The sequence below is a fragment of the Symphodus melops genome (genome assembly GCF_947650265.1).
Source record: "Symphodus melops genome assembly, chromosome: 15".
Taxonomy (NCBI): domain Eukaryota; kingdom Metazoa; phylum Chordata; class Actinopteri; order Labriformes; family Labridae; genus Symphodus; species Symphodus melops.
The window spans coordinates 22,138,703-22,152,595 of record NC_136705.1 but is presented as its reverse complement, the minus strand read 5'-3'; the positions used below and the strand labels follow the sequence as shown (position 1 = coordinate 22,152,595).

Below are 13,893 nucleotides of genomic sequence, written 5' to 3'. Positions count from 1 at the left end.
GAGGCTGCAGGAGGAGGAGGAGGTGGATGCAAAAACAGAGTGTGAGTGTGGGATGGACTCAGAGGGCAGCTATCCCCAAAACGCTCTCAAGAGGTGAAAAAAAAAAAAAAAAAGAAAAAGAAAAATGCGAGCCGGGGCATGAGTGGAGTGCAACTCTCTCTCTGTACATTTGTTGACACAGTTCAACACTTTTTATCCAGTGGAAACTCCGGGGTGATCCCTCGACTTGGGCGTACCTCCGAGTTTTTGCATCACAGAGGAGTAAGGTGAGGGACGGGGTCACAGCTCCATAAATACTTGGTGTGGCAGCAGAGACTTCTGGATGGACCCTGGAGGAGTAAAAACTGCTGGAGGAAGCTTGAGCACCGGAGAGGAGCAGCGACCGTTCTGCAAGTTAAGACCTCATTTGTAGAAGGGTTAAGTGGGACAAAGCCACCGGGAAAGTTTAAGTGCATCCTCCAAATGGAAAATCTATGATTCTGCATCAGCAGAGATACAACTTTTTTTTTTCTTCCTCAAAATAGTGCGATGTAGGTCATCTTAAAAACTTTGTCAAGATGACAGCGCTTTCACCTCTGCACCGTGCTATGTTCGGACTGGCGTGGAGCTGCTTGAGTTTTCTGTCCTGCACTCATTGCGGGTTAAGTGACAACCATGTGCACTCCAGTTTTATTTACAGGAGGTTGCGCAATCACGAGCGCAGGGAGATCCAGAGAGAGATCCTCTCCATCCTGGGCTTGCCTCACCGGCCGAGGCCCTTCAGTCCCGGGAAGCAGGCGTCCTCGGCGCCGCTCTTCATGCTCGACCTGTACAACGCCATGGCCGTGGAAGAGGAGGAGGTGGGCCCGGGAAAGAGCTTCAGTGCCAAGGCACAAGGGCACTCCAGGAGGGGTTACTACAGCCCGCAGCATGCCGTGTACTCCCGCGTGCCACAGCCTTATCGCGCGGCCCCTCTGTTAGGCCACAGCCCCGCGCTCAGCTCAGCGCACGAGAACAACTTTCTCAATGATGCCGACATGGTGATGAGTTTTGTCAATTTAGGTAAGCTGCATTACATTGCATTAAAACGTATTTTATTACCTGTTTATTTTGCATAAATTAGAAGGCAGGCTAAAAAGTTAATATTTCATTGAACACAGTGCTGCAACACAGTTATAAATAAATACCTAAAAGTAAAACATAATCCCTATCCAACTCATTTCATCTTTTTTTCTGTTAAGGAAATGTAGGCTATTATTTGAAAATTTCCTGGAGTAGCCTACCCTCCCTTAGTCGATGTACTTAAAAACGTAATGTAAAATGTGCAGTGGGTCCAAGACAGGCCATTTCAAACCCTGCAGCATGAAAGCCTTCCACGTTTTTTGAACATTGCACACATTTTAATCCCCTAATGTATGTTGTGTTTCTTTCAGCGCCTTGAGTTTTTTCATCTTGTCTAGAATAATTTCACACATGTAGATTTATTCTAAATGTGAGTGACTACATTTTTAGACATCAGTCTTTCTCTGGCCTCTAATGTGTTCAGTTGTCTTTTCGCCTTGTGTGAAATATTTGGTGTTTAACAGAATTAGACCCAACATTTTGACCTTCGCAATTTGTCTGCTTTCTATTAAAGAAGAAGCTGATCTGAAGAGTGATTGTGTTTGTTCGGTAGCCGGGACCCTTAACCCTGCAGTTCACAGAAACTTATCTGATGACTGTCTGACCTTGAGAAAATTGGTCTAAATGATTTCCTGTTGTTAAAAGGGAGTGATATTGACTTATGTCTGTTTGTATTCAGGAACTGTCACCAAGGAAAACGGAGCAGCTCTGTATTTCATATTTGCACACTTTGAAGTATTACATTATTCTTTAATTAAAGTTAAAATATAAGGAAGCATACTATTAAAATTCACCCAACAAAGGACATTTAGGAAATAACAAAAACAGGCCATGCACACACTGTGTTGCAGTATTGATTTATTTAAAAAAAAAAATTAAAAACAACAAAGTAAAACATGTTGAGGTAAATTTTGGTAGTGTTGCTTGGAAGACTAATCCCTCACCTTGGCCTGAGCCCATCTGTTTCCACTTACCACTACAGCAGGGCATGTACACTGTCAGCCTTGAAAGCTCCGCTCTCGTTCTGGGGACTGTCAGTGAAGTGTTCAATGGGGCTCTGTCTTTATTACAGTACAAGCACATATAGCTGCTGACCTCAACTGTTTTACCAACGTCTATGCCGCGTCTCATGCAGTTTAATATGCTTACTGTAACCGCTGGAGCTTACAATGTTTAAATAAGAAGCCCGCTTTTAAAGTTCATGAATATACATGATGCAAAAGGAGCAGTCATCTCTTTAACAAACAGAATATTGATACTGTCGTGGTGCACTAAGCACACCTCTTCCAGACGATCAAGTCCTGAGTATCTTATCTGTAGAGATTAGAAAGTTCAATTCTTTATGCTCTCAGTGGCACTTCTGCTTTGCATTACTGCCCGTGGTTAACATAATGGAACACGCTCAGTGGGTAAAAGTCAGACCTGACCTCTGACTTGTGTGTGTTAAGTAGCGGCAGGCGCTCTCACTTGATAAAATATCAGGGAAATGCACTGCATGATATCACCGAGGATGTCAGACAATCCACTGACCTCAGCCGCATGCCTCCTCTCTGCTGCCCTGCAGGAGAGCGATATGATGGCAGTGACTTTATCGTTGTTTATTTTCATAATTTCGATAAGGTGCTTTGATGCTTCATCTTTCCTACAAAAATAGATCACAGGCTTTGCACATAAAAATCAAGTGATACATATCTTCTTTCCCTGCCCCCGCAGCTGTCTACACATCAGACATTTTCTAATTTGAAAAGTCTTAAAAGATCTCTAAAGTCACTTGTTACTTAGGAGTTTTTTTAGTTTGAAGTTACAAGTCACTTGAAGGGCATTGTATGAAAGCTACAGGAGGTCAGTATGAGGTCAGAAATGAGGTCAGAGTAGTCCTTCATATGACGTCGGAGAGTCCTGTCTGGTCTTAACTCTCGCTTGAGGAGCAGACGAAAGCGTCTTTAATTGAAATCAGCCTGTTTTTCTTAACTGACAGCCCATTCATCATGGCCAGAGAATGCAGTAAGGAGCACAGTAGAGTGCCTGTCTGGGAACTGCTACCTGTATTCAGTTGACTGATTGAATGAACTGGAAAGTGCTTTTGTTGGTAGTGAAAATGTTTGGATTGGACCAGGAATGTGAAAGAAGATGTGATAAATAACTTTTTTGCTGTGACCTTAATGCCACCATATTTCCTCCTTTGAGCAACACGCACAGCAGTTTAGGAGTTGAAGTAATATTTTTGGATCAGTATATGGTTTACTTATGCTCCTGCCAGTAAAAATGAAATTCATCATAAAATATTTTCTTTCTCAGTCGAGAAAGACAAAGATTTCTCTCACCAACGGAGACACTACAAGGAGTTCCGTTTCGATCTGACTCAGATCCCAGAAGGCGAGGCGGTGACTGCTGCAGAGTTTCGGATCTATAAGGACCGCAGCAGTGCGCGCTACGACAACGTCACACTGAGGGTTTCAATTCATCAAGTCATCAAGGAGTATCCGAACAAGTAAGTACCTAATCAAGTACAAACACACACACACGCACACACACAAAAATACAGATTATTCACCTTACGTGACGAAGGAGCAAAATGAGTTTTCTATCCACCACCTTCATGTTGAACGGATGCTTCATAAACACTCATTGTAGTCCATTAAAAATATAAAAACTTCAGACTTGCAGAAAAATTGGCCGCTCATATTTGCTTCTTTAAGAGTGCAGTCAGTGATTTTTAATTGTATGTGTCTGCTTTACTAAAGTAAAAGTAAAGAGAAAAAGACTCTGGACTGTACATTGTATAACATTATTCATCACTTTATAGAGTTTTAAAAGTTTTTGATATTTGACAGAAATGAGTTCGACCTCCTGAGGGTCTCAAACTCATCAAATATAAAAGAAAGGAAACGTTAAATGTGGTGGAGGACCGACATCCAGCTCATTCTCAGAGCAGAAAGCGAACATCATCCTGTGTGCTGAAGCAGATTAGTGAAAAGGAAACCCAAAAAGCTGTGACTCTCCATTGTATCACAGATCAAACTAAACAAATGTGCTCCAAACAGTTATCTCATCTCACAGTCAAAACAGTCCAACAGCTATTGTCTCGCACGGTTGAAACTTTCCACTCACACAGAACGGCTCTCTATCTCGCACTCTGCTCTCCTTCACTCGCACCGTGTCCGCCTTACAAATATAGTTCTCGGATAAAGAGAACTCCATTAGCAAGTCGGCCACTCACGGAGCTTGGAAGGTCCATCAGTTATCACTCGTCTTGTGTTGCCTGCCAAGCTGGCCGTGTCACAGATGAAACCATGAGGGCCCATATGAGGTGTGTGTGTTTGTGTGTGTGTGTGTGTGTGTGTGTGTGTGGGGGTAGGGAGAGGGGGGGTCCCCTTTGGTGCTCCTGTGGTCACTGTTATGCCCACCACCTGCCTGTCTTAACAATATTCCGGAAGTTTAAACCATGACATAGCTGAATACACAAGGGTGTACTTAAAAGTGGGCCCACATTCGCTTGCCAAAAATGTGTGTGTGTGATTGAAGGGGAGATATGGCCCCCCTGGGCTTTGAAAAGGTCCAAGTCAATGGACTTTGCCATCTCAAAGGGGAGGGCTGCTCCGTTTAGGTTTTCACACACGTTTTCATGGGGAATAGCGTGTTTTCATTAGTGTTCAGGAAGAAGAACTAATCTGTCCCAAGGTGAGACGCCTTAGAAACAACACTGCTATATAAGTTTCTCAATAAATCACTTTGCTCACGTTTTTTCTCCTGTACAGTAATTCAAATGTTATAAAGAATGTAGTTAAAAAAAACTGTAAAATCACCCATATGAAACTGTTTAACAACATTTACTGCTAATTGTTTTTAACTGGTTATTGACACTTGTTCATAATTAATGGTTACGTTTTTTTATTTTCTAGAACTTTTCTTTTTGTCGGGGCATCTTAAGGCAGAGAGTTAAAACAACGTCTTCAGTTTGGTTGAAGTTTAGCCTGGGATGTTTTCATTTCTTTCCTCTATCTGTGTATGTTAAATCATAACTATCACTGACGACTTCCAATAAGAATAGAGAGAGTGAAATTTGACTTGAGATGTGAAAGTCGATGATTTTATTTACAAAAAGAAACATGCTTAAGTTCACTTATATTATCAAAAAAACATTTTTGGGTGTAAATCTTTTTTAGACATGTTGAAGCCTTAATAGAGTCGAATCTGAAACCTATCGTGTAAACATAAACACTTGTTTTCCTCTTTATTGCCATTTCTGGCACATTGCATATTTTTGTTGTACTCTGCTAAATGCCAATTACTGACAACACCCTTCTTGATAATGGTCAATTTGTCCAAAAATCACATTTGAACGAATTTTAAATGATTGGCAATGTGTTCAAATAAATTTTGAATGGGATGGCTCGTCTACCCAGTTTTTATCACAGCACCGACACAGTTTACTTACAAGTCGAGAGGGACTGCAAAGGGTTAAACTAAAAGCAAATGAACTGAGCGCACCGCCTGCTGCAAAAAGATACAAAAACACCTGAAATGAACGTTTGCAATTTGTTGTCTTGTGCATGAATGAAAAACAAGAAACTAACGAAACACTCCTATAAACATGGTGTTTGTGCATTGCTCCAGTACGATAAGGTCAAAAACTGTGTAGGGTGCCTTTAAAGTCAGAAAACAACGACACATTAACCCGCCCTCTCGTGTAGCTGCGTTTATGTCTCTGACAAACAGAGAGCCAAGGAGGAGAAGCTGTTTAAATATGTGGAGGAGTTTGCATGCAGTATTTGGAAAATCAAAAACAGGAAACTACCCAATACTTGATGCCTAAGACTTCTTTTTTTTTGTGCTGTGGTACTGAAACAGGTATCGATGTCATGTGATTCTTTCTGGTGTTGTATTAAAGTTTAAAATACTGGTCTGGCGACAACGTTCGTGTGGGTGATGAGTAGCGTATGAAGTGAATGTCAGGTAGGCCGTCTCTTCTACCTCTATCCCCGGTGTCCCCTCTTTTTAACACTCTCTGGTGAGCAGATGTAGCCAAATATCAAAGCTGAAGGGGCGGAATGACATTTTCCCCTCAGATACGGCTCGAGGAAAAGCTCCCATTTACCAGAACACACAAAGTTATCACAGGATATTAGCTTAATGCTGCAAATTTCAGAAAGGAAGTTCAGCACAAAGTCACTCATAACAACCGACCTCAGGTTGAATTCCACACGAGGTGGAGATTTATTACACGTGTAATAAACACATGAATATCGTCTGAATTATTGGGGCCACATGGAAAATCTCAGTCCTCCACTTGAGCACCATGTAACCACAAAAACTGAACAGGCTCTGCCTTATCCGATCTGCCACTTGAAAGAAGTCCAATGCAAATTGCGGAGCGGGGCTTTTTCAACTCAAGTTTGATTGATGCCTTATGTCAGGCTCCTGATAAAAACACACACAGGCTGATATTCATGATTCAAAACTCCTGAACAATCCAATCACTAAAGCCTTGGCAAATGTTTTTAAACAACTCTGCAGTTCATTAAGAGCCACGGCTTCAACAATATTGTGTTGCTTTTTATCTCCAGTTCACGGTTGGCATACAGAAATAACTGATTGCTTTTATCATGTCAGCAGCTTTCAGCGATGGGGGATTTTTTTAGAGAGGAATGTTTGCTTTCCAGAGTCGCTCAGATTTTAACTCGCGTTAAAGAGTTTAGGCTGAAACATTCATTTGTGATCAGTCAGTGATGTCTCGTTTGTCTGCTTTCCTTGAACCGTGTGCTTTTAAAAACAAGCACATGGTTTCCTTTTTGTGTGCTGCATTAAAGCTGTGTAACATTACAATTCCCCGGAAGTTTCAATTTTCTCAAAAGCTTAACAGAAACTGTGTTTTATAATGAAGCAGTAAAGATCACTGCTCTAAAAAAAGAGGGAATTATAAGTCTTAAGCCAAACAAACCTACAGGCAACAACATTTAAATTGATTTCACTGGATTACAAAACAATCAGAAAACATGTTGTATTTAAAAAAAAAAAGCATTTCTTTGCACTTAGCTGTTTAAGTGTGCATCATGTAAACTGCTGTTTATTTGCTGCAGATGTTTTGTGTTTGTTTTTGTCTTACCTTCAGAGATGCCGAGACGTTCCTGCTCGACTCCAAACGAGTCCAGTCCTCCGATGGGGGCTGGCTGGTGTTCGACATCACAGCCACCAGTAACCACTGGGTGATGAACCCGCAGCAGAACCTGGGCCTGCAGCTCTGCGTGGAGACAGCAGACGGTGAGTGAGGCTCAATTCTTCTGACAGATTTCTTCATTTTACTTGTTTGAATACTCCGTGGATTTTTGGAGTCTCTTGGATCCGAGAAAAGCACAGGAAGTTCTTGTTTCTCAAATGTCTGAGTTCGATAAATACTGATGCTTTCATTGACTTCAAGAAAAAGTTGCCTTTTATATTATTGTCTTTTTTTACAACCTCTAAAATCGTGATTTACAAAAGAAGGAATAGTTAGTCTGGATTTTATAAAGGTTTCCTCAAGTTCCCGATCACCTTGAAAGCAGCTATAAAATGATAATATATCTCATTTTTCCTGAGATTTTATTTACCTTTTTCTTTTTTCTTTTTTAAAGGACGAAGTATCAACATGAAGTCTGCTGGAATCATTGGGAGGAACGGGCCTCAGTCCAAGCAGCCCTTCCTGGTAGCTTTCTTCAAGGCCAGCGGGGTGTTGCTTCGCTCCGTCAGAGCGGCTGGTGGGAAGAAAAAGAACCACAATCGCAATAAATCAACCAATCAACAAGAATCATCGAGGGCACCAAAAACTGGAGGTATGGTCCTCTTTTTATGATTGATTAAATCCTACCTACATACATGAGATCCCTTCATTTGAATTCCTTTTACCCTGCTATCTATTCCATCTCTCTATGAATCCATCTGCCAGCCTCACCACTTTCATTCTCCTGCAGCTATAAGTCCCCACAGTGAGTGGCCTTAATGACAGCCATGTATGCATACATCACATTTAAAAAGCCTCTCTATTCATTTAGTCAAAGGTGGGTATCTTCAGGAAATGTTTACCGCCAAAGTAGTTTGGCGGTAAACATTAATAAGTAAGGGGGGTGAGGTGTCCTAAAAATCACTTCAGAGGATAAAGCCTTTTCTTCCTCACTCCTGCTGCCAATCTCAGAACCTAGCTGACATTCTTAGCAACATTAATGGTGAGTTACAGTCTGTAAATCATGTCGTCGTCGTTTTTCACTCGTCTGTTCTTTTATATCTTGGGATGAAACAAACATGGCACTCTGGAGAGTCTCTTTCCCTCACCTTCCCCTCTGATGGTTTCTGCAGAGTTTGAAATAATCCTGTGAATAGAAGAATTAAAGGCTGGTGAGAGAGCTCCTGGACAGTGTCAGTGCTCTTTAACGTGCTCTCTTGAATATTTCATCACTCGCACGTTAATGGCCCAGAATAAAGCTATTCTCTCTTGATTAGTTTGTCCTTGGCGTTGCTGTCTTCCCTCTTCCACAATGACGTGGGGGAAAACACATCTGTTACTCTAAAATCAAATGTTGTAAAAGCTGCTTTTTTAAAATATTACATTTCTATGAGGCTTCTAGTATAAAGGTATGGGAGTATAGGGCAAATGTGCAATTTACACCAATACCTCCCAATCATGTGCAATACTCCAGCACTTTGATACTCTGACACTTTACCTTGAACAACAGTGCACAGCCACTTTTTAATGCTTGTTTACACTTCTCTTTGTCAACTAATGTACAGATTATGGACAATTTGTTTTACATGTGAACCACCAACCTGCCTTTGGGACTACCAAAAATGAGCCTATAACTTTACACATTAATGTTCAATAATGTACACTGTCCCTATTTCAAACATCTATTGCATTGTTCTCTTAAAATGCAGTAATTAACCCCTTGTGAAAAAGATGGTAACACAACTGGAAAGTGATCACACTAAACAGAGTGACGAGTGACGATGCTCGTAGTAATCTCTACGGCACACTCGGCTGGTGACAGTGAAGTCCTGAAATCAGCCGATACCACAACGTGATTAAAAGTCAGAGAGACATTTGTTCCAATGTTTCCAAAAGCAGGAGGAATACATTAGAATAGAAAACACTTTAAATGTTTCCAGCAGATTGTCGATTAAAGCTAGGTCACGCACACTTACCCTACTTGTGTTTTGTGTCTTTTATTTACCGCTGTTTCTTTAACCTTTCAGATGTACAAGATGTAAACAAAGGTTAGTTTATTTTGTGAAAAGGAACCTTCACTGTTTTTCAGACTACAACATCAGTGAACAGAAACAAGCCTGCAAGAAGCACGAACTCTACGTCAGTTTTCGAGATTTGGGCTGGCAGGTGAGGAAAACTCACTTCATATATTATGAATCATACAGAAACACTAACCCATGGGATCTGTACAATGAACAATGTGTCTTAATTGAGTTTCAACGTGACACTCAGAGAACTTACCATGTGTCGTGAATAAAGAAAGCTCACTTTTTCTTCAGGATTGGATCATAGCACCTGAGGGCTATGCTGCTTTTTACTGCGACGGCGAATGCTCTTTTCCACTCAACGCACACATGAATGCAACAAATCATGCAATTGTGCAAACCCTGGTGAGTATTCTTCAGAGTGCAACGCACATGTGTGCGGCAATAAAAATCCAGTTATAAGCCACCATAATGTTCTTAGCAGTTATATTTCACTTGAAGCTCGCTGCTGTTACGCCTCTTTTAAAACATGCTTGCTCTCATTTATAGGTCCATTTAATGTTTCCTGACAATGTGCCAAAGCCGTGCTGTGCCCCGACCAAGCTCAACGCAATATCAGTGCTTTACTTCGATGACAGCTCCAACGTCATCCTCAAGAAATACAGAAATATGGTGGTTCGGTCCTGTGGTTGTCACTAGCAGTCGGACCAGACTTTAATTTATGCTATCTGGTGAGGACATCGCTGGAAAACATGTGTGCTGCAGGTGTGATGTACAGTATTATGTATATAAAGTTTTACTACCTAATTTATTTTCTTCTTTTTTTTAATAGCACTGAATGATGTTATATTTAAATGATTAGGAAAACATGTTTTTGATTTGCTTTGCATTACTTATCATTATCTTTTGTGTCCATTGGCATATACTCTCTCTTCATTAGGTCTATATATGATAAATTATAAGAGTTAACTATTCACTGGAGTCACAATAAATAAGACCGCTTCCCCTCCTGCTCGTTTTTCCACTTTTACAACACACTTGTGTGATAAATGCTCTCTCAACTATGTGGTCGTCGTCAGTATATAATATGTTTTTCTTTAACGCCAACTGTAATTCCTCTTAACCGACCAATAATTATACACGACTGTTTTCATTGTGCATCAGAAAACTCAGAGATATTGTTATTATCATGAACATCACAGCTTTACAAGGCAGTTGGAAATCAAATTAAGACTCCCGGATAAAATATAGCGAGTGTGCTTATTATCTAAACTAAACTGCCCAAAGCTATTTTCAAGCTGTCAACATCTTTCAGCACTGATACTGTTTCACCTTTCCCAAGCCAGCTTCCATCTTTTTTTTTTTCCTCTGAAGAGGATTATGTCAGTCTGGAATGAACTTCTTCCATAAACACTGTTTTCTCACTTCTCTGTGGATTCTGCCAGAGCTGCAAATGTTTCTTTACTTCTCACTAATTTGAGTTCTTCTGGGGAAAGTATATCTTGTACGATGTTGTGTATTTTAATAAATGTACCACTTGAAAAAAAAAAACCCTCTTCTCTTTTGCTTGGCTTTTACTTGACCCCATCGCCTTCATGGTTTCATTTTTACTACACAAAGGATGAAAAATGTCTGAAGTTGTGTAGCTGTGTCCCCATCATGCAGCTGCAAGTCCTCAAGCCTTTTTGTAAATCAAGTGTCCCTCTTATATTTCTGTTTGTAGCTCTGCAGATGTTTTACAAACTATTGGAGGACTACTGCTCCGATTCATAAATGTTTGACAGGAATGATGTACTATGGGTCCACCCAGGGAGTCTGTTGACATGCTCATGGGGAGGGGTAACGCTAGTCGTAGTTAAGCAGCGCTGTGACCTCCACAGACAGCCCAGAGGGATAATGTTCAGGAAGCTGCCAGCAGAGAATGGTGTATCATTTTTAAGCGACCCCTTCCTGAATATGGTAAATGGACTTGAGCTTGTAAAGCACTTCTGTCGTCTTCGGACTACTCATCGTGCTTTATTGACCACATGTCACACCTACCAATTCAGACAATGATGGCAGAAGTTTCTAAAGTCCCGTCCAGTTCAGTCCAACTAATCCCATTCACACGTATATCGCAGATGAAGCATTGTGGGCGGTTCAGGTTAGGTGTTTTGTCCAAGGACACATCAGACATTGGGGATTAAACCCTCAACCTTCCTGTTGAGCCACAACCAACTCCGTCCCGTCGGGGGGGAAATAGCATCCGTTTCATGACCTGTGTGATATGTATGGCACATCTCTGATTGCTTACATTCTGTACAGTCATGTTTTCCAATGTTGCCATCTGCTGAGAGCTGAGACTCAACACTGGAAACAGAGTGGAGACCATAAACTAAACTGAGTGAGTGTTGTTGCGTTTCCTCTGCTCAGAATAAGCAGGGTTTCCAGAAAGAGCGGTTTTTCCTGAGAAGTACTCTGGTTTACCAGGTATTTTCTATGGTTTTGGAAAAATCTTGGGATTAGGTTAAGGATTAATATTTATTTACACAACTGTGTTGACCTTCGCTAAACACAGGATATGTACTGTTGCACTTTTCTACCCCCACACTCCCACTTTTTTAACATTTTTTTCCCCTGACATGGCTGAACATTGAGTGACTGTATTTCACTTAATTAAAAGCAGTGGCTGGCCTGCCCAGATGTTATGTGGGCTCCTTCTAAAAGGAGTGTTGACATTCAGTGAATAGAAGAGGCCACCTGCTAACTTAACTCTTGGCTTGAGGGTTGATTTGCATTCCTGCGGCCTGTTGCCTGGCATGATTACTCCTCACACTTCACAATCCCATCTACTGTTAAATATTGAGGATTCTTTCCAATTCTTCTACATGTCTTTCCTTTTTTTGTAACCTGGGAGCTGCTGTGAATGAGCTTCTATTTAAGTTTGCTAAACCTGCACGCTCCTCTCGACAGAAACCTCCTAACCACATGAAAGGAAAGGCGAACAATCCCCATCCCCGGGGCAGATTAATATCTCGACCCCTGAGGTCAAAAACAGGCTGCAGTGAGTCAGAGGTGCCTTGAAACCCATCAGATCAGCACTTTCAGTGGCCACTTCTGAATCATGCAAAGGTCACAACCCACTGTGCTTACTTTTCATGAAGGATCTCGTATTGATTCTTCCTGTATAAATGCCTCAAGTGTATCATGTATGTCACAACATAATCCTGGCTTTACATAAACGCAGTTACATAACGTCAGGATGTGTCCTCCAGTGCTGATGATAAGTTCTCCTCTTATACAAACATGTTTCTTCCTTGAACCTGATTGACAGAACAGAGGGATATCTTTAAGCAGCCGTTAAGATGATAAATCATCTCAGTCTGTCTGAGCCTTCGCATCTGATTGACTTTATTTGTCTCTCATTTAAAACACAGCCGAGAGACTGTGAGAACAATGTGACGCATCGAGCCACTGAACTTGTCAGGTCACAGAAAGACGTGTGTGTGTGTGTGTGTGAGAGGGATGTCGTCCACAGATTATTTTAAAGAAGTTGAAGCTTTTAGTCGTCTGTTTTGAAGCCCCCTGAATTGTAAAGAACATCGCATTGAAGGAGCTACGTCGTCTCACGTCTCACTTAAGGGGTAAGTAATCTCACAGCACAAAGTCAGTCATCAGTGACGTGCTCTGAGTGTGTGCAAGTGCACGCCGTGGGTTAGAGAACGAGCAGGGAGACAGGGAGGCGTGATTGGTTCATCAGATTGGTACATCGTGGCAGACATTGGTCAAACTTTTTACAGGTGTACAACTGCTACAGATGATGGATTTTCTTTGATCCTTCTTCAGAGCACATGGGTTATCATTGTCTGTCAGGCCCTAAAGACATTTTCAAACGAAATCTTGAAAAGTGTATCTGGAGAAAATTAACAAACCTGCCCTGCAACCCTTTAAGGGGAGACGTAACGGCGGACGTCTCTCACTCTAATCATCTGCAGAGCATTAAGGCGCTAATCCAGACAAATATGTAAGCAGCAGAGAGCGAGTGCAGACTGCCCACTATCCACATTATACTGAGGACGTTGTAAATATAGGCTTGAAGGGGGACTTGAACAGTTATAGTCTAGTTGTGGGAAACACTTCTGTGCTTAGTCTCTTAGATCAACTTCTCAGGTCAGATTCGAATGGGTCCCGTCTTTGCAAACAGTTCTGAGTGTTTGTTCATTTTGTAAGGAGGTGATTCCATTATCAACGTTTGAAGAGAATTAAAATGCTGTCAGTAATCCATGAAAAAACATTTACACAACCATAAACTGTGAAACTAAACATTTGTTCAGAGTCTTAATGGGGTTTAATATATCGAGCACTGTTGAGGAAGATCTTTGGTTAAAAGTTACTATATAAATATTTTAATGGCCTGATTAATGGTCTGTAAAATAATCGACAGGATGCTTGTTTTTATTACATTTCGGTAAATCGAATACAACTACAAAACATTAGAGTAACTGTTCATTTAGCTCAGTAATTCCATGTTTCATCGTCGTACCCCGTGTTAACCAGAGTCTTTTTCTTTCTGTGGCTCAAAGTTTATTTTTA

General features: G+C 41.1%; 1 protein-coding gene across 1 annotated transcript; it reads left to right on the top strand.

The window, feature by feature from the left end:
• Positions 1-57: 57 nt before the first annotated feature.
• Positions 58-10,806, top strand: bmp5 (bone morphogenetic protein 5). The gene is made up of 7 exons (XM_079363303.1): positions 58-1,041; positions 3,400-3,592; positions 7,214-7,362; positions 7,713-7,910; positions 9,387-9,463; positions 9,616-9,726; positions 9,871-10,806. Exons 1-7 carry the CDS (start codon positions 558-560, stop codon positions 10,018-10,020), a joined length of 1,362 nt encoding a protein of 453 aa, XP_079219429.1. The 5' UTR covers positions 58-557; the 3' UTR covers positions 10,021-10,806.
• Positions 10,807-13,893: the final 3,087 nt, after the last annotated feature.